This window comes from Rhodnius prolixus, unplaced genomic scaffold (assembly GCF_049639745.1).
Source record: "Rhodnius prolixus isolate KJV_2025 unplaced genomic scaffold, Rpr scaffold_5, whole genome shotgun sequence".
Classification (NCBI taxonomy): domain Eukaryota; kingdom Metazoa; phylum Arthropoda; class Insecta; order Hemiptera; family Reduviidae; genus Rhodnius; species Rhodnius prolixus.
The window spans coordinates 23573374-23595139 of record NW_027411624.1 but is presented as its reverse complement, the minus strand read 5'-3'; the positions used below and the strand labels follow the sequence as shown (position 1 = coordinate 23595139).

At 35.2% G+C, this 21766-nt stretch overlaps 1 protein-coding gene across 17 annotated transcripts in view; it reads left to right on the top strand.

Annotated features, from left to right (window-relative positions):
* Window positions 1-336: 336 nt before the first annotated feature.
* The window catches only part of LOC141458826 (uncharacterized), a 559501-nt gene continuing 538071 nt past the window's right edge, over window positions 337-21766 (top strand). For 14 of the 17 annotated variants that reach the window (XM_074137348.1, XM_074137347.1, XM_074137342.1 and 11 more), the window contains exon 1: window positions 350-1124. In XM_074137348.1, coding sequence (XP_073993449.1) covers window positions 839-1124 — 286 coding nt within the window. In that variant the 5' untranslated portion in view covers window positions 350-838. Of the gene's footprint in view, window positions 1125-21766 lie in introns of all 17 variants that reach the window. The other 3 variants (XM_074137352.1, XM_074137345.1, XM_074137340.1) reach the window with 3 other exon arrangements.

Below are 21766 nucleotides of genomic sequence, written 5' to 3'. Positions count from 1 at the left end.
AACAGAAAAATTTATTAAGGTTTTTCCTTCACTTGGTGAGGATGGTGCACCTTTTTTTCGGCAAAGTGGACATTACGTTATGTAGTGACGTTACATGGGGGCGTACAAGTGGAGACAGGATGATAGTGTTGTAGAGAGCAGGAATATAAATATATATATATATAAAGAAGTTATCTAAAAGGGTAAACGGAAAAGCTACGGGAAGGTTTTGGATGAATGCGAAGGGACGAACGAACGTACGTACAGACAGACCGACCGACGGAGAGTGCAGCAAGCAGTACATTTTTTTTCTCCGAAGGGGGACTCGCAAGGGAGCACTGGCGGACGGGTGGCGTCAGGAATGTGGTGGGGATAGCAACGTACTTGATCAGTCAAAGCCGAACCTTTGTAACGTGCGTTTGGTTCTCGCTGAAAAGGAAGTTCGTACATGGTTTTGTTGATGTTCGCCGGACTCCGTGCTCGTTCGTTCAACATACGTCGTCTGTCATGTGATTCGTGATTATTTTTTTTTTTGTATTCCATATTCTTTTTTTTTTTTTATTGTTTCAACATAGTCCTTCCTCCTTCAGTGGAGATATATATTTTTATTTTTTGTAAATAAGAATTTTGAAACGGAAGTTGTTTTTTTTGATCAGTTAGTTTACGTTTTTTTTTATTTGTTTTAAGTTGATTATCAGAACAAAATTGTGCGATTTATAAAGAAAATTTTGTAAATTTTTTTTTAAAAATAATCTTTGTTTTTCTTTGTCCAAAATTTACTAATAAATTTTAAACAAGTGGACTTGGACAAAAATCCGGGTACAAAAATTATTAAATCTTTAAAGAAGATTCAGTGGCCATGGGCGCAGATGACGGTGGTATTGTAGCAGACACAGGGGGACGTAAATCGTCTCCCTGCCTGTTAGCAGCCGTCTTAACTTTGATCATTTTCTGTCTACTCGGTATTGGCCTGCTAGCCTACCGGACCGTTATATTGGAAACAAGAATTGAAACATTGGAAAATAAAATGCATCAGCTGACTAGAACTACTATTGCTGCGGAGACTATCCACGGTGTACCATTATACCAACGTATTAAGAGGGATTCATATCCGAACGAAACACCCGAATGTGTTTGTCCTCCAGGTAGGAAAGTGATTAATTAATTTATTTTAGTAAGCTAGAAATGTTACCATCATTTCATGTTTGAAGTAAAAGAAATTTTGTTTCTCTTAATGAACTCTCAAAATGAATTCTTTCCAATTTGTAATATAAGTTTTGACTTTACCTTTTTTGACGGATTTACCGAGGACTCGGTAATTTCTATTCTTGCTTTGGATTATTCTGTCTTAAATCATCTGAACAGTGAAATCGTTTGGAGACGTATTTCTCATTTTCTGCCCCATTCAACTTTCATTAATGCAAATTAAGCCGGTTTGAAAATTGTGCTTTTTTTTTTTTTTTTAATAAAAGGCAGGAATCTTTCGCACTTTCCAAAATTGAGAGATAATCATACATATGTGACTGTAATGTTAATTAATTAGTGGTGGTCTTCATTAATTTTTTTGAGCACTACAGAATTTTTTTGGAAATCCAAAACTTTTGGACAGTATATCTGGTTTTATATAGAAATTAATCGAACTTTATTCTAACTGAAAATGAATTTTATTTCATTAGTTTATCTTATATTTTGAAAAGTTAAGGAAATATCTTAGAAAAATCAAAATTATTCTGACTTTTTTTTCCAATAACAATTTTACCAATTTTAATTCCTTGATATTAAAAAAAGAGCCCTATTTTATTAACACTTTAATGTTTCTCACCCCTAAAATCTTATCGTAATTGATGATGGTGCCGTGGATACATTCAATTCTATAATCTCTTGGTTTTTAATTTTGCCCACTTAAATTGATTTTGATATAATTGGTATTGGATAATGTAGATTTGTTAATTACAAATGTTTTTATGTTGTTTTATTTATACGCTCATTTTATTTCACATCAAAATCATTTTGCATTGTTCCGTTGCTAAAGAAGTTTTATTGAAAATGTTTTAAATTTTATCTAAAGAATTCAAATCCATCCACTCCATTTCCACGTATTAATCACAATTAATATTCCTTCTTGAGTTGATTTTCCTTTAACACAATCATCGGTCGAACTAAAAAACATAAATATTTTAATTTTACTTCATTTATAAAAGATATAGTAATCATCTTAATATTTACTTAATTTAATTTATAGCAGGTCTTGCCTTTATGAAAACCTTAAACCAAATTAAGTAACAGCACTTATTTTTTAAAATACCGAAATTGGTACATGTTTTTAGGTACTTTAAATCTGAAATACCAAAATGTGCCTTTAATAAAATTATGTAATAAAATTCTTAAAAAATCATAAAAATATTCATAAATATCCACTAAGTGCGGTAACTATTTTTTTGTTTAAACGTTTATTTATATTTTTATAGCTGCACAGAAATCAATGCAATAAATATAACTGATAATCCATAAATGAGTGTCTTGATAGGCTTGGCCAACAAGCCCGGACGTGAACGGCGGCCATCCAGCGATAGCAGTCGTAAAATGCCCATAATAGCAGGAGATTCACGACTAGATAGTCGACGCTACATTCGTGGTTGGTAGCGTGGCCACAGACGCTTCAATTGTCGAGAAGGATTAGTTGGAAGGGAGGTTGAAAAGGATTGTACTAAAGGATTCTTGTGAGAGGATTGTTGGGAATGGGAATTTGAGGTAAAGGGATTTGGCGTGGACAGTGACGAAGGGGATTTTAAGGTTATTGTGGATAAGAAGTGATTATAGACGTAGAAAGGAGCGTTGACTAGGGTACGAAGGATGGATTGGATGCGATAAAGATTCGAATGTATGGCTGCCCCGCTTAGTTCTATTCCCTTTGTCCATACAGGCGGCTAGCAGTGAACAGTACAGCTGTTGAGCTGTACATCAGGGTTACAGAGTTGTTGACACCGTTGCAACCTCCCTTGAGCGGAGACCGTATTGTCCGGGAGCTTGCCTAGACAAAAAAAATCTTAAAACGAAGATTTATATTTTTGGAATACTTCCCATACTATTCAGTACTGAGAAAAAGGGAACCTTTTGGTTACGGTTTGCAGTAGCCAACCTTACACGAGTGTAAAGAAGGAAATGTTAAATTTTGTCTGTCACGAATCGTATATAAACGCTAGTGAGGATAAAGGGGACCTCGCAAATTTAAAATGTACCTAGAGGAACGTTGAAGACACTAAATATTCCGTCTTGGATATATTTAACAATAATTATGTAGACAGACTGAAACTAGCTGAACATAATCCAATTTAATAATGTGCAACGATTGCATTATTTCAAGAATAGTTAACAGCGGAACCATTTTCGTTCATTGAGAGTTACTTCAATAGACTAGAAAATGATACAACATTTAAGTAACTTGCCACTACGTACCAGCATAAAATGGATGCCAAGTTTCTACGTTGCCGCCATATATGGTATGCAACTCATGCGAATAAATTTGCACAATTGATTAATTTAAGACTAACGGCATTTTAATTAACTGAATTCCGGTGTGGTGCATTAATCTTTACTGCATTAATTACAGAAAGTACGTATTCACTAATAAATTACACTGACTGCACAGTTTTTGATTGATTAGTTTGTTGCATAGTTTCCATTTTTAAGTTTTCAACCGATATATCGGTTTTGGGTGTCCTCTTAGTCTCGAAAAAATGGTTTTACAAAATCATGTGTCTGTACATAGGTATGTCTGGTTTCGCCCTAACTCAAAACTGAACAATCGCAGCATGCTGAAATTTGGTATTTCGCTTTTGTGCCAACTGAGGTAGCCACAATAAGGTTTTGAGCCTGACCAACCACTTTAATGAATAACTTTTTCAATTTTTTTTTTTAAAAAAAAATAGCTTCAACAATTGAGCTGTTATTTTTGAAAGTGGTATAAGTCCAATTTAAAAAAAAATGAGTTAATGAGTCCAACGCTGCTCTAGTTTGTTGATCCCTTCCGAATAATAGGATTTGTCCAAGTCTGAAAAATAGCCATTCGTTTCTCCAATCACCTCCTCGTTTGAATAAAATCTTTTTCCCGCCAGCCATTTCTTTATATTGGGGAACAAATAGTAGTCCGAGGGAGCCAAGTCTGGAGAATAGGGGGGATGTGAAACGAGTTGGAACCCTATTTCCATTAATTTTGCGACCACAACTGCTGAGGTGTGAGCTGGTGCGTTGTCGTAATAGAAAAGGACTTTTTTGTGGGCCAATCGTGGGCGTTTTTCTTGCAGCTCGGTTTTCAAACGGTCCAATAACGATGAATAATATGCACCTGTAATAGTTTTACCCTTTTCCAGATAGTCGATGAGGATTATTCCTTGCGAATCCCAAAAGACAGTCGCCATAATCTTTCCGGCCGAAGGAACGGTCTTCGCCTTTTTTGGCGCAGATTCCCCCTTGGTAACCCATTGTTTAGATTGTTCTTTGGTCTCAGGAGTGTAGTGATGTATCCATGTTTCATCCACAGTGACGAAACGACGCTTAAAGTCCTGCGGATTCTTCTGGAACAGCTGCAAACCGTCCTTGCAACACTTTACACGATTTCGTTTTTGGTCAAGCGTGAGCAATCGCGGCACCCATCTTGCGGATAGCTTTGTCATGTCCAAATGTTGATGCAAAATATTATGTACCCGTTCATTCGAGATGTCCACAGCACTAGCAATCTCACGCACCTTCACTCTTCTGTCATCCATCACCATATCATGGATTTTATCAATGATTTCTGGAGTAGTAACCTCAACAGGGCGTCCAGAACGTTCAGCGTCACCTGTGCCCATATGGTCACTCCGAAAATTTTGAAACCACTTATAAACTGTTCTAATCGAAGGTGCAGAGACACCATAATGTTTATCAAGCTTCTCTTTAGTCTCCTGAGGCGTTTTGCCTTTCATAAAGTAGTGTTTAATCAACACACGAAATTCTTTTTCGTCCATTTTTTGAAAATCACTCGACTTCCTCGATTCAAACGAATGCCAAACACAAAGAAATAGACCGATCTGGCTGAAACTTGGTGTGTGTTCTTCCAAGAGATGCTACTAACTAAACATAACCTCGATACGCGCCAGTGGTGCTATCTCTCTGACTTTGTACGGACTTTTCAAACGACCCTCATAATTTCAGTAAGATATAGACACATTCTTTCCATATTTATAATCATACATTCAATGGAGTACGATTTTTTTTATAAAGTCAACAAAAGAATTTTGACTATAAAATGTTATCACAAAAATATATTTTTGAAAGTGGAATAAGTCCATTTCTAATAATTATAATTAAAACAACTTTCTTATTGCAATTATTTTTGATTATTGCTACTTCAGTTATTTTTTTATTTATATTTTTAAATTAATTCAAATGCAAAACCTTAAATATCTCGATACATGGAAAAATGGACTTATACCACTTTCAAAAATAACCGCTCAATTTACTATAAACTTGATGCAGTAAGTGCATACATGTAGAGTTAAAACATTTATTCCGGAAAAATCAATTCTTTTCTCCTGTAAAGGATGTCCTGATGGATTCACTCTTACACAAAAATGAATCCTAGATTATTCTTGGCGAATACTAATGGACACATAGATTTGTATGGCTTTGACTCTCATTATTTTTCTTTAAAAATTCGTTAGTATTTGGTGAAGACTTCCCTGATTATTTCCTGTAAGATTACATTTCAGGGTAATGTACGTTTTTTTTACAAACTGTAATGTTGATGTTTATCAAATTCTGGCCAAAATATTCCTAATTTGTAGAACGTTAGTTGGTCTGACAGTAGCTGGAAGAGAAAGACTTACGATATGTTCACTAGATTTTTTTTTTTTTTTAAATTTTAAAATAGTAAATAGTAGTTAGTAAATCTAGGCGTCACGGTAGCCGAGCGGTTAAGAGGCGAGACCTGCGAAGCTATTTATTGTGGTACTGGGTTCGATTCCCGGTCTTTAGGCCTTGGATTTTATTTAAAGGGTTAATAAAAGAAATTTTCAGTAAAGTATGTTTTGCTAGTCGCCTACGTCCACGACACCTAATTTGGTAGTTGGACGTAAAGCCAGCCTGAAAAAAATAGGCAATTACTTTATTACAAGTAAATCTTATATTTTAAACACAAAATTGTTTAATTATGTTGGTTTAAATTCTAAAAGGAGAATATTTACAATGTAACCCAAATTAGCCGTAGAATACAGTAAACCTAAAATTCTATAATAAATAAAAGCCCTAATTTAGTGCCATTCTTTGATCAAAAGTAGCTTTTATAATTAATAACTAAAGAACTCTTGTTATGATAGCTAAACGTTTTCATACTTGTCTAAGAACTCTTTTGTATAATTTTATTAAAGTTATTAATTTATTTAAAGATTTTGAATAAACGTTTTGCAGTTTTAAGTAGTTGTCAAGTCATTCAGGGATTTGCATTTCTTTCTTAAGCTTCATGAAATTGATAACTTCTCGACTTTTCTTTTAGTACAGTTTTACGCAATTTCATTTTCTTGTACTAACAAAATTAATATTATAGATGTTCAACGCCGGTTCGAGGCGAGTCCCATAAAGCTCAGATGTATTGTGGTTCTTAGTTTGATTTTATTTAATGGTTAATATGAGGAATTTATGGTTAAATAAGTTTGATAAGCGTCTCGTTCTGGGATACCTATTCCGGAAGTTGGTTGGTAAAGCCAGCCTGAAAAAAAGGCGTGACTTTACTTTTACTTTTTTAAAATTTTTTATTGATGTAAGGCTGACAACCAAGATAATGCCGAACCATCTCCCAGGCGGCCGATAAGTTCTTTAAAGTTTTCCGAGAAGATGTTTAAAATTGAACAAGTTGAAGAGTTGCATTTGAAACAATTTTTAAAAATTAAATATTAGATTCAGTAAAGAAGAAAGTAATTCTAACAATAATTTTACACTTAATGTCTATAAGCAAAAAATGGCAATAAGTAGTGTTAACGACGTACGAGCAAAAAGGAAATGCAAAAAAGAATTGTGGTCGTTAAATTTTTTGCTGTCTTCCAGGTTGGGACAGACTCGATAGCAGAAAGAACCCAAATGGAATGACGGCAGGGAGGTAAGCAAGAGTGGGCGAAGTAGAGATAGACACCAGGAACTAAGAAATAGAAAAGAGTTCCAGGCTTTGGTTGTGGAGAGAGTGTTTAGCCACGAGGTCAGACTTGACTACCGGCGTTCTGCGTTGTTGTTGTTGTTGCAGTCGCTGCGGAGTGGAGGGAAATAGCCGGCTGTTGCACACGCGATAAACAACACTACTGACTCTGCAGCCTTGCACTCCCTCCACATCTTCACGTGGTATAGCGTTTAACTCGAGTCACCTCCTTGGTCTTGCAGAGGCGTGCGCCCTCGCTTCCATCTCTTAGAACACGTTGCCTTCTACCAGGACCTTACTGCTTACTAACATGAGTTCTCTTTATATTTGATTCCTTGCTACGTGCCATCTTTTTCTTTTGTTTTAGTTGTAGTAGCTCAGGCATGAATAAAACCTGTCGCGACATACCAAAATGACTTTCTTTTGCAATTCTGATGAAGAACTTCTTCATTAATGCCTTAAAAATGGCAAAAAATAACCACATACTTCTCTTCCAAATGAAAGCATTAAATGTGAGTGGTGAAGATGTAGATGGTGCGTGTAGAGCTGAAGAAGAGAAACTGAATCCCCAAGATAGTCTCAGGGCAGTAAGTATTTCATCTTGTAGAGTTGTTGAACGAAAGAGATGTTGAGGTCGTCGTGAAGAGTTTTGATTAGAATATCTGTACAGTCCATATGTCCACATATATTTGAGGATAGTGTTGTATATTAAGCGTTTGAGTTCTATGGGCAATTTGGGAGCGTGGTCCAATTAGTCTGTTAAGCAGTTTTGCACGTTTTGTCATTGCTTGTCTTTTAGGTCTAATGTGTGGGTTCCGAGTGCATAAAGAGCCCAAAGTAGCGCACCAAGAAGAAGGCAGAAGGACAAGAGCCTCGCCGATGAGTAAACGTTGGTGGCATGCTGGCATTTCTTAAGGTTCATTTTATAATTCGCCACCCATTTGCCCAACGTTCTATAACTTGTATGCAGCTGATGTAGGGTTGTCCAGGTTAGTTTTCTGTCAAGTTGTAAACTAGTGGTGGTTAACCTAGCAATGTAATAAGTAAAACTACTATGGTAATCAACCTCCCATCGGGGACCTTAAGAAGAAGAAGAACATTAAGAAGTAGAAGAAGAAGTAAGTACTATGAATCGATTGGAAGTGTAAGAAGACTTTTTTTTACCAAGTTTAGGCTCATCACTTTTAGTTTCGAGCTTTGTTTCGAGAGCACTTATTGAAGGAAGTTCAGGGATTGATAGAACTTAAGTTAGCCGAGTTTTTTGATCTGATAAAACGGAATAATTTTATTGTACGCTTCAAATAATTATACTTAATAAAATATTTACTAAAACTTGGAAGGTAATTTGGTAAATTGACGTTTTAGAGGTAGATATTTGATTCATTCACAGCAAATTAATTATTTTAGTATAAGAAAAATATTATCTACGAATCTTCATAGTACCATTTCCGTGAGATATGGCCAGTACGCGTTATTTATCTGTAATATAGATTACTCAGCGTTAATATTAATGATAATATTGAGTATTGATTGGTTGATTTGTGAAATCGTGCAGTTAATTTGCTTAGTGTATACTTTGGCTGAGGTTGATGAATACTTTATCTCCTCTGAGGTTCTTAGAGGGAGAAAGGAAAAATTCTAGTTTACGACAGCTAAGACAATGTTTGCTTCTGTAATTAATAAAGATTATGGGCAAATTTTGACTGAAATAGAAATTATTTTTGTCGCGTAAGGAATGATATCTCAATTCCTTCTTGACGAGGCTCTTGCTGTCATACCCGTCGTCAAACTCTTCATTCAAGTTGCCATAGAGCTTCCCATCCTTTTCCTATCTCTAAACGATGAAATTAATCAACTTCTTAGACCAATCTCTTCCTACTCATTCGCATCACGAGGAACGTTCCATTACAAGTCTCTTCAGATTTCCGAATTAAGAACTTGGAGACTCTACAGCTTCTTCTTTCTTGATCGCCGATCTTTTGTATGGATTCTTATCTTTTAATATCCAACTGGATTAATTTTCTCCAAAGTGCCAATTTTTCAGAATTTGGTTACCAATTCTGCAGTCCCAGCTGCTGAAATCCAGGAACTTTAACTTGGTACCACAAATGCAAATACCAATCATCTTCAATCATGGTCAGAAAAAAGCCGTCCTGCTTTTTAGACTTATCGACTTTAAATCCTAATACTGAGTAGGTTGTGAACAGCTTCCTCATCATGAAAGGTCATCCTCATCTTCAGCAGCTATAACAACTTGATTGTCCGTAAACAAACTGCTGGCAGCTTAAACAGGGTTTTGCTTTTCTATTTATCATTCTCATTTGATAATCATTTTCTCTTCCATTTTGAGAGAAGTGGGCTACTTCGATGAAGATAATAGAGAGAAAAGGTATGCCACATAGTCTTTTTTTTGGATAGAGGAAACGATTCAGAAATCCAGTTCGCATTTTTACACAAATTGAAATTAAATATTCCCAAATACGCTCGTTTTAACCTGAGTTTCACCTAAGAAACAGTAAGTCTTCTGATGGATCTACAAAGACAATTATAGTACTTAGAAGTTACCGTGCACTTCTCTATTCCAGCAGTCGGGTGATGTGGAAATTTGTGATTCGCACAGGATTGTCTTGGATGATGGTTTGATGCAGTAATATTAGCTCAAACTACGGGATATGCCCTCCAGTTTGAGTCCAACGAGTAGCTCCTTTTTTTTTACTTAACTGGTAAAATTTTAATAATATGAGGGTCAGCTTTAATTCCCTGTCTAGCCACCTATTTTGGAGTTGGAAGTTAAACCCTGCAAAACTAGTTGCGAGCACGAAAGCTATACTGTTTCTCTTTCATCTTCAGAGTCCTCTTTCTTAATTCTACTCGAAGTAGAATGAGATCGGAAAAACAGCGGAGCTTCCTTCCACAGCTAATTTAAATTCGATTATTCCATTTGATTATTAAGTTACCAGTTAAATAAAATGCCCCATCTTGTGTCTTAACTAGGAATAAAAAAAAAAGCAATTATTTACCAAACTAAAGAAAATGCACATAAAAAATCTCATTTTTATTTTATTTTACTAGGAAACCCTTATTTCTAAAAAGGGCCTTTCTTTCTCTATCTTATTTATTTATTTTTTTGAAAACTCCGCCCTTTTTATGGAAAGCTTTATAGTAGTGTTATATTTTAAGTAAGCGTACTTTGGCTGGAAAAGTTTTTTTCCTGTAGCCTCACATCTCTGGCTTTACTGCCAGCGCACGGCTCTAACCATTGCAGGTAACTGCAGCATTACTTTTCTTCTTGTGTTACTTATTTCTTTTCTCAAGTAATTTATTATAGAAAAATTTTATGAGTTTAAGTTTATTATTAATTCTATTTTTTTTTTTTGTATTCTTGATGAACGTGGATTTCTAAACATAGTAGCAAGTTTTAATGGATTTATTTTTATTGCGAAGAAATAATGATAAAATAAATAAATTGGCTTTATACGAGGTGTGTTCAAAAAGTAACGGGAATTTTTAAATTTCGCGGGTTTGGAGAGTCTGATTGTAAAATTTTTTTTTTTATTATGTTGGTACACATGCCCCTGAAGTACGATAAAATTTTCAGTAATATTCATTGTTTACTTCTTAAGTGGCAGCCGTTAAGGTAAGACGTGTTTTTCGAGCTTGGCGATTTTTGTTTGTTAAAAAAAATGGATCAAAGAATTTGTATTAAATTTTGCGTAAAAAATGAAATAAAGTGTGTGAAATGTTAATAAAGGCATATGGTGAGTCTGCTATGAGTAAAACAAGGATTTACGAGTGGTATAAGCGTTTCCAAGATGGCCGCGAAAACGTTGAAGATGACGAACGACCTGGACGTCCAAGCACATCAACAACCGATGAAAACGTGAAAAAAGTGAAAGAAATGGTTATGAACGATCGCCGAATCACAATCAGAGAAGTCGCTGATGATGTTGCCATATCAATTGGCTCATGCCATGAAATTTTTTCGGATGTTTTGGGTATGAAACGTGTGGCAGCAAAATTTGTTCCAAAATTGTTGAATTTCGAACAAAAACAGCGGAGAATGGAAGTTGCTCAAGAGTCAGTCAATGAAGTCGACAACGATGCGGATCTACTGAAACGTGTTATAACAGGTGACGAAACATGGGTTTACGGATATGATGTCGAAACTAAGGCTCAATCGTCCCAGTGGAGGCATTCTGGATCGCCAAGACCGAAAAAGGCTCGACAAGTGCGGTCGAATGTGAAGGTTATGCTCACTGTGTTCTTCGATTTTAATGGCATAGTGCATCATGAATTCTTGCCACAAGGTCAAACAATCAATAAGGAGTACTACCTACAAGTTCAACGCCGTTTGCGTGAAGCAATCGGAAAAAAACGCCCGGATTTGTGGCAAAACAATTCATGGATTTTGCACCACGATAATGCACCTGCTCACACACTTCATTGCTTGTTCGTGAATTTTTGGCCAAAAACAAAACTTTAACGATGCCCCAGCCTCCATATTCGCCAGACATGGCTCCATGTGACTTTTTTCTATTTCCAAACATAAAGAGAAGATTAAAAGGCCGTCGTTTTACAAGCATAGATGACATTAAAAGCGAATCGCTGAAAGAGCTGAAAGCTATCACAAAGATCGAGTTTCAGAAGTGTTTCGAGGATTGGAAAAAGCGCTGGCACAAGTGTATTGTATGCGAAGGGGACTACTTTGAAGGCGACAATATTAATGTAGATGAATAAATAAATATTTTTTTCAAAAAACGAAAATTCCCGTTACTTTTTGAACACACCTCGTATACATATATATAAAAGGCTATTTTATTACGTCTGGTTGAACCAAATAATAAGTTTATCTAGTAATACTTTGGTCGAACCAGAGTACACCTGTCTCGACTAGCTGGGTTCTTTTATTTATACATTTCTGAAGATATTCTGGATTTGGCGAAGACATTGTGAATAATTATTATATCTGTTTAGGCTTGCAGTGAATACATTTCATATTTCCTGTATCCTGAGTGTCACCTGTAGTTACTGAGTAAGAGAAAGCATTGTGAAAGGGTTAAATTATCGACGTCGAGTTGCTAGCGGACATTTTATTTTTGAGTTCTTTTAAGTCCATAAAAACCTTTTCTTTTCTTTTTTTTAAATTCGACTGTTTGAATGTGCTTTCCATTTTTCAAGCGTTAAATATGGATCTTCAATTCCATATTTAAAGAAAATTGGCCGAATATAAGTGCTTTTCATTAAACTTTTGGTACAAATTATAAGTTTAATGAAAATTGAATTAGTAACCTGCGGTAATGTAAATAGTGAGCACTCTAGCTTTTTTAAAAAAAGGACTTATTACTCTATTAAGTCGTAGACTGAGCAGGCTCAGAGCGAACCACGCTGTGTGCGGATTGTATCTTCACAGGATCAACAAAAAGGTCCTCTCTCCTCTTTGCGTAGATTGCAACGAGGAGGAGGATTTCAAACATATAATAATGATATGTCCACGTTATGTAGTAGAAAGGAAACGACTGTTTGACGACATATACAGGTATTTAGATGCACCATTTCGCTACGAAGACATTATATTCTCCACCAACATCTATGTGCTTAAATCTGTAGCAGAACTAACAAAGAAATATGAATGTATTTAAAAGTTATAGAATGAATGGAAGAAAATTATTAGAAGGATTACGTGATTTTAATTTCGGTTAAGCTATAAGGATGGCAGGAATATAGAGTACTGATCCATCCATTAGTTGTAAGTTTGTATGTAAATAGTTGTATATAGTAGAGGGATGAATGTGTGTATTTATAAGTAAGAATGGAGAGTGAGTGATATTCTAGTGATAAGCACCTAGACGATGCTGGCTGTATGGCGAAAGCCAATGCCAAAAAAAAAAGTCTTAGACCAAAGAAAAATAGAATAATAGAAATTTGAAGGAGGAATCGCTCGCGATTATACCTAAAATTTACTATCCTAGATTACCATGATAGCAACATAAAAAATAGGGAGATTTGCTTACCAAATAGCAGAAGTTTCCCGTTTCCTTGCATTATATTGTAATAGCATCAATATATTTATCAAACGGTTTAATCTAATGGAGCGACTAATACAGGGGAAGCATGCAGGCGAATTGGAATTATATATGTAAAGCAAGAGTGTCTATGTAAAGTTGTGTGACTGTGGAAAACGATAGGTAGTATCGTGAAAATATTTTTGAGTTTATCGGCGAGAAAAAAAATAGGGAAGATCTGTTTTGCCTGTGGTGTTAAAGTAGTTGAAAGGATAGAGGCTGTTCAGAGAAAGGGGAAACGATATATCTGAGCATGGCCGTGGCTGTGTAGGAGAGTATTCCAGTTCTATGCGAATCCTGGGAGCTTCCAGGTTAGTTATTGCCTAGTGTTGCAGGAGTTGGCTGCTGAAAGAGTATGAAGGCAAGGTGAAAGCGAACTTCCTTTTTAGTTCTTCTTTTCTTCTTTTTTTTACTTTAACGTGTATTTTCACTGCCTCCTAAATCAAAAGACGTTTGTTATTTGTATATTTAGTAGGCATTTTGGGTGTTTACTATTCTTGTCACATGTATTCAATTTAAAATACCAAATTAATCGATCTTCTGCAAGTAAGGGTGTTGATTTATGTTGTTGATTCCTGAAGAACATGTACAGGAAGTTGACCAGGAAATACTTCCTTCTGTCCTTTACATTCAGCCAACCAAGGAGTATGAAGTACGGGGTAAAATGTTTATCCCTTCTTAAATTCAAAATAAAACTACCACAGGAATTCAGAGACTTTCGCCATTTTTAAATTCAGAGAAAGAAAAGAGAGAATAATTTGTAAAAACCACTTTTTCGGCGTTGGGGGACCTCGGAATTGATATTTTCGAGAGAACTTAAATTCCAAATTCTGCACGATTGCAATGCTGTCTTTTACTTTGTAAATAAGTAAAAGACAGTAAAAATATCTAAAGCGTAATGAAACTATTTGTAAAACTTTTCAGGTAGCAGTGTTTTTCAATTTCTATTCATTCAAATCATATTTTTTTCATCTCTATCTCCCTTTGTTGCGTTTGTATGTTTCATATTTGCTTTTCAGATGAAGTATGCACGCACGTTGGTTGATATGATAAAACGATGTATTTGGAAGGTATGGTAGAGATGATGTTAAAAGGAGAGGGGCGAAAAAATGAAGATGCTGGAGGCAAGCATCGATGGACCCCTAAACTCGCTCTGCCTGCTAGAGAACATATTCTGGAATATTTAATAACTTATCCATTATGCAACGAATAGGCAACCATTTAAAGGGTTCCTCTCATACCCAAAACGCTGGCTGTCACTGTTGAAGACGCTCTACAGACACATGCTGTCTCTCTGACTAACTGACAAACCGTTTTTTTTTATTGAAACATTCTTTTACATTTACCTTATCGCTCTATTTACCATTTCTCCAACATATACATTCGCTCCGCTTTTAGCGATTGCATTTAATTTTTTTAAATAATATAACAGAACATCGGATACTTGAGAATAACATATCCTTTATGGTCGGAGATAAACTCTGCGATTCCTCTTGCGTAAAATGAAGTAAACCTACTTTTCTATTTGCCGCTAGTTTTTCAAAATTTAAATTTAAATAGTATTTTCACTTCTCGACATGCGATCTAAACTCTCATTACAGAATAAACGACTTATCTACACTATGATACTGAAACCTGCCTTACGGAACTTTGGGGCACAGCCAAAGCTTCCAATATCTACGTATAAAATCCAATCCTTCCAGTCAAAAACACTCCGTCGAATCGCAAATGCTTCTTACTTTGTATCAAACTCTACCTTGCACTGAGATTTCCTTGTTCCTTACGTTTGAGAAGCTATAAGAACACTTTATATTAAATTCCACACTTCAATCACCTCACAACCAACTTACTGCATTGCCTGGAAATACTTCAAGACGTCTGAAGCGCAGGTGGCCTCGGGATCTTCTAAATGAAGTAAGAGCCATTTTACATTAGTGAACTGTATACCTCTTTGGGAGTTTCACCAATGGGTGAATTTTCCCTTTGCGGAAAGCGGAATATTTCGGCACGAGTTGACATTTAAACGAGTTCATTTAACAAACTGTCAGCTATAAACGAGTTGTCCTAATAAAATAGATACAGTCACTTGAAATGAAAATTATTGTAATTAAAAACAAACTCCATCTTAACTGTAATTAACGAACTGTAATTACTAACTAACTTACACTTAATTTGATCTCACTTAACTAAATATCTTACTCATAGAAAACTAGCCCAAATGACTTATCATAGCTTCATCGCTGTATCTGTGAAGCTGGTAGTTAAAGAAAAAGCAACCAAAACAGATACAGTGAATTTTTGTGCATTTCACCCGTCAATTTCTTGTGGTATGAATCACAGTAAATGGATTATTGTTTATTTGATTTTTTTTTTTAATTTAAGACACATTAACTTCTGTAGAGATCGTTGGGGCAGGAACCTCGCTCGAGTTTATTTACGGATTGTGTCCTCTCTTTACTGACTAATACGTCCAAATGGTGTCAGAAGTTTCTAGATAGAGGAAATCTGGATTCAAAGCGATAATAATTGCTCCAAGATTTGATTTCTTCTTACTAAAAGAAAAACTAGTCACCTGTTTAACAAATAAATGTTTTCAATAGAGATAATGAAATGTGTAATAGAAAATGAAAGAAAATGTATACTGCTTTGCTTTCCACAAATTTTACTTGAAATCTTCGAAGTATTATTTAGATTCCTGTTTAGAAAAATCAAGTCGCTAGTTTAGAAGAGAAGTTAGAATATTTGGTAAAAGAACTAATTTTATGTGTTAAAAAGAACCCTTCGTCCTATGAGTCAACCATTGAGTGAAAAACATTTGGTTTAACTGTCACATAAAACTGACAGAAATAAATTTCAATTTTTTACCCTCACTTGGAAGAAGGGTCCTCCAAAGAACATTTGTAATCTATTACAATTTGTATACATAGAACTCGAGTGAATAGAAAAAAACCTGCCTTTTTCTATTAGGTTATCTCTGAGACGGATGGATTTAGTATTTCAAAATGATAAATGGAATGATGGTCTAAATTCAGCCAGTTTGATCTATCAACACTGCGGAGTAGACTTGTGGTCATTCTAACTGATGGCACATTCATCTAGCCGAGGAAGCAGGAATTCATTAATGATTTTTTTTTATTAAAATATAAAATACATTCTGGGCTCCATTGTGGGTACGAGTACAAGGTGTGGCTATTAAATAACGAGACTGATGCTGCTACAGAAGAACTATGCATGCGCCAAATCCTAACGACCGACAGCTGTGCAGCGTAAAGCCTTCTCTTTCGATTGCAGCGTCTCGCGTGTTTTGTAGAGAAATCTGTCAGACCGGAACCGTCGTTTGTGTAAGAGGTGTTAGTTTCGTTTTGCCGAAAACATGATACTACACATGTAGTAGAGCAACGAATTGTCGTGAAATTTCAAATGAAACTGGGTAAAACCGCTTATCTTTTATTAAAAGAAGTTTATGGCGATGAATGTTAATCATGTGCGTGAGTTTTTGAGTGGTTCAAGCGTTTCCAAGATGGCCGAGAAGACGTCGGAGATGGTGACCGCCCGGGCCGCCCTTCCACGTCCAAAACGGATGAAAATATCAATTATAATTAATCAACATTACTACCGTGAGGTGCTTGCTTAATTCTATGAACGAGTAAGGAAAAAAACAAAAGGATTTGTGAAAGAACAAGTCATGGGTTCTCTATCATCAAGACAACTCGCCGGCTCACACTGCATTGTCTGTCAAGACGTTTCTAGCCAAGTACAACATCCCAGTTTTAGGCCAACCGCCCTATTCGCCTGACCTGACCCCTATATGACTTTTATCTGTTCCCCAAAGTCAAATCTGCATTAAAAGGAACACGATTTCAGGCCGTTGAAGCTGTGAAAGAAAAAGCGGTACGCGTCATGCAGGAGCTCACAGAAAAAGACTTACAGCACGGTTTCGAACAATGGTAAATTCGCATGGAGCGTTGTAGGGATAGGGGAGGGGTGTATATTGAAGGTGATAATAACTAAATATGTATAAATTTAAAATAAAATGTTTTACAGCCAATAGTCTCGTTATTTAATAGCCGCACCTCGTATTCATCAGTAACGTATCTTTTCGTTACCCTTTTTTTAAAAATATGGCCGTTGGGCACAAACGGTACGAAACGGGCTATTTTTTCCCCAATTTTCCTGGAAGATTGCTTCAACAACTTTAATTAAACAATTGTGGGTGTACTGTCTGCTTGTGGCGCTCCATTCCTAAAAAAAATCTGGACCATCTCCAACAGATTCCTCCATTTTTTTCTGATCGTCGGCATTTCAGCGTCATCTACGCTCTCCCATTCTACTTTTGCCCACTTCTACCTCTTCTAGAAACCTCAATGAGGTTATTCTTGAGATAACCAAAGAATATCCTCCCAAGTGGCACTGAAAAGTAAAGTAAAATAATCGCTTATTTTTTCAGGCGGGGCTTAACGACCAACTACCAATTAGGTGTCGTGGACGAAGGCGACTAGCAAACATACTTTACTGCAAATTTCTTTTTATTAACCATTAAATAAAATCCAACGCCTACAGACCGGGAATCGAACCCAGTACCACAATAGATATCAGCTTCGCAGGTTTCGCCTCTAACCGCTCGGCTACCGTGGCGCCTGCCAAGTGGCTCTGTTCTAGAGCCATCCTTCTTAGTTAGTATGTACCTACCTTGAAAGAAAATTCCCTCTTTTTAGAGGGCAATTGGAACTTCATTAACACAGCCCCTTCAGGATGCATTAATGAACGTTTTTTGTGCATTTCTGAAAACGTTTTCTTTGACTTTTGCAGTTTATGGAAAAAAAATACTTACAAAAACCTATACGCCATAATGCTTCTAAGAGTGGCTACAATTCTTGCGAGACGAAGACAGTGAAAGCCTTCAGTCTGGAGCTTGGAAAGAAATTCTACGAATCATCATACTCTTCTTTAAAAAAACCAAACTTGTTTCAGTAGACCTCGAACCAGTTTGTTTCTTCTTATTTTAGAAGGAAACAAATTACGTCCAATATCGATCTATTGATTGGCGGCCTTTAATGGAACGTTTCTTCAGTTATTTATGTTTTTTTATTAATTTTATTTCTTCTTATTGTAGGAATGAATTAAATAAAACGGGACAGTATAAAGTATTAAATTAGGGCAGCTACTTTGAACTCAGCAGGATACTCCATAGCTTACAGTTAACTTTAGGTGACAACTTAGATCGTTATGAACATTCTATTTTATTAGTTTGTTAGTAAAGTTCTTTTTTTTTATCTTTTTTTTTACACTCACCCTTTTTCTTTTAAAAGTAAGTACTGCACTTGGATAGATTTTTGATTTTGAGTAAAAATATGCATTTAAAGACATTGCAGTACGAAAAAGTGGTTTTAACAAATAAAAATGTGCATGTGGATGAATTTTCAACATAATCAACGTCACAGTTACTACTTTTTTATTTTCGGTTAGCCTAGGAAAACTAGCTACAGTTTTTCAGGTTGAGCTAGCTGCAATTAGGTTCTGCGCTACCGTGATTAGTGGGCGAGGAATTATTAATTCTAAGGTCGTAATTTTCTCGGATAGTCAGGCTGCACTACGAGCTATTAGTTCCTACAAGGTCAACTCAAGGCTGGTTTGGGACTGTCTGGGTGTCCTGAAGGAAATTAGTAACCAAAATAAGGTCTTTCTGGTTTGAATACCTGGTCATACATGACTTAAGGGAAACGAAGCGGCAGATTTATTGGCCCGGGAAAGCTCTGCGGGACACTTCGTTGGCCCGAAGCCCTGTTTTGGGTCGAATAACTCTAGCCTGCCCGGATCATGACTTCGCCACCATAAGTGCTGCTACAAGCAAAGCGTGGGAGTCCCAGAGTTTTGGCTTGCCTATCCGTTGATTGTGCCCAGTTTGAACAGATTCTTTAAAAAAAAAATAACCTAATTTTGACAATAAACTGAAATTTATTTTTCATATTTTAAATTACCATAACTTTTGAATAACCCAACCGATTTCAAAAATTTTTTTTTTGTTTATTTTAGGAGCTCAAATACTATTAAAATATGCAAAAAAAAATATAACGTTCCATTTGAAAAACAAAAGTTGGATGCTGTATCTCGAGATACAGGGGTTTAAAAAAATGGGTCTATCACTGAAAATAAACTAGACTAAAAATGATTAAATACGTGTTTTTTATTTTTTTGAAATTTCCCGCCGTTAAAAAAAAAAGTGGGTGGAGCATATAACTTTGGTCACCCTGTATGTTTCAAACTCCGGCAGACGGTAGAAACCATGCCGATTAAACTGTTTTGGTCTCTGTCAAAAATCTTCTGTCTTGTACTTTTTGTTCATTTAAATAAACTTTATTATTACTATTACTACTATTCTGATTTGTTGAATTTACAAATACAATTGTATGTTTCCTGAATCGTTGATTTAGTGTCCGTTGTGTAATATGTTTGTCGTAGAGGATTTACACTTTTTTTAAAACATAAAAAACTGTAAAAAAATACATGATTTGCATAAATAATCAAAATGAGGCGCAAACATAATTTTGAAATTCCTTTACTTTGCTTATTAATTTTCATTCTTTTATTTAGTAAGCCAAATAAATAAAAGCTACAATATTCTTTTATTATAGTTTCCATTAAATTTAATTAAAGACGGTTCTTTTCATCATTATAGTATATACAATGTGTAATTATATTGTGCTACTCATAATAAATTATTTCGTGTCGTAAGAACAGGCGGAGTAGATATTTACCATCATTATATCTGTATACACAAGGTGGTCTAAGGTGAGGAGGATCTTCTGTTGGATGGTGCTGTGAGACACTTGGAATTCCAGGGCTCCTTTATTCTGATTTTGATTCTTTTGATCAAAAATAATTACTGTCTCAACGCTGTAAAGTTTCGATATTGCCAAGGAAATTACGGGTCCACAAAAAAAATGGTGTCACAATTCTACCACCTCATTGGTTACTCTCAATCTCAAAATAGACTAACCATACATCCATTGCCTGGGCAAGGTGATCCAGAAGTCTCCTGTATTCTGCCTTCAGCTTAGAGTTCCAGCTGGATTTAGCTAAAAAACCTTTTAATACCTCCTGCTAATCACAGAAGATCCTGACCTTCTCCGCATTATTTAAGATCCCCTAGTACCTCTCAGCCTCCGTAGAACTGCGACTGTAGCATATTGCCGTCATGTCTGATTGCGTCTTTAAAGTTATTAACTTGTTATCTCACAATTGTATCAAAACATCTCCGTAATCATAATTTGGACGTTTCTTTATATATATAAATATATATATATACAGGGTGACCAGTTATATGCTCCACCCACTTTTTTTTTTTAACGGCGGGAAATTTCGAAAAAATAAAAAACACGTATGTAATCATTTTTAGTCTAGTTTATTTTCAGTGATTGAGCCATTTTTTTAAACCCCTGTATCTCGAGATACAGCATCCAACTTTTGTTTTTCAAATGGAACGTTATATTTTTTTTTGCATATTTTTATAGTATTTGAGCACCTAAAAAAAACAAAAAAAATTTTTTTGAAATCGGTTAGGTTTTTCAAAAGTAATGGTAATTTAATGTCAAACAGTATAACAGTTTAATGTCAAAATTACCTAATTTTTTTTAAAGAATCTGTTCAAACTGGGCACAATCAACGGATAGGCAAGCCAAAACTCTGGACTCCCACGCTTTGCTTAACAGCAATATGCAAACAGAAAATATTTTATTTAATTTATACTACGTTTAAAAAAAATGTTCTGTTCAATAAAAAACAAAATTTGTTGACACCGGTTAACTGATACTTAAAAATCTGTAATTTTTAAGTTTCATAGAAATTGCATTTTAAAATGACCAGTATAATCAAAGTACCTTACTTTATAATTAAACGTTGACAATAAATGTTATTTGAATTCGTTATTTAAAGCAATGTGTTAACCAATTTCAAACAAGTATATTTTCCAAATATTAAAACTAGGTTAAGAATCTAAAATGGAAGTGTTTATTTTCAAACAATGGGATTCTTTAAATCTCATTACTTTATAATAATGAAATAAAAAATCACCACTTGCAATTTTGACGGAATAATATTCCGCGATTAAATACAAATATTTCAATTTATATTAACTTATGTATTTGGTTTAGGACAACAACAGGAGTTTGTGGTTTTAGAGCACGCTTTGGGATTTAGGATAATCTCCATTCTCTGACTTCGAGCCTAAATATGGAATTTAATTTCCGTTGAAAGTATAAATGTAATGTATAATTTTAGAGTTTAATTTACTTAAATATTTCCGTTTCTTTACTTTCTGTCGGCCCATTTAAACACAGGAAATGTGCACATTCAACTTTCATCGGGAATACTAGTTTATTTTTGTAGTCTCTAAATATTTATTGGGTGGTTTTGCTTGTGTGCTTTCCATTAAAAGTTTATTGATTATATTGTGTTTCTTGAATAGTTTCTTGAAATTCTATCTTGAAATTACAAAAAGGCAGTTCCTTGCAGTTGGTTTCCGCTTGGTTTGTATATCGTTCAGTTTATTCCAAGTCCATCC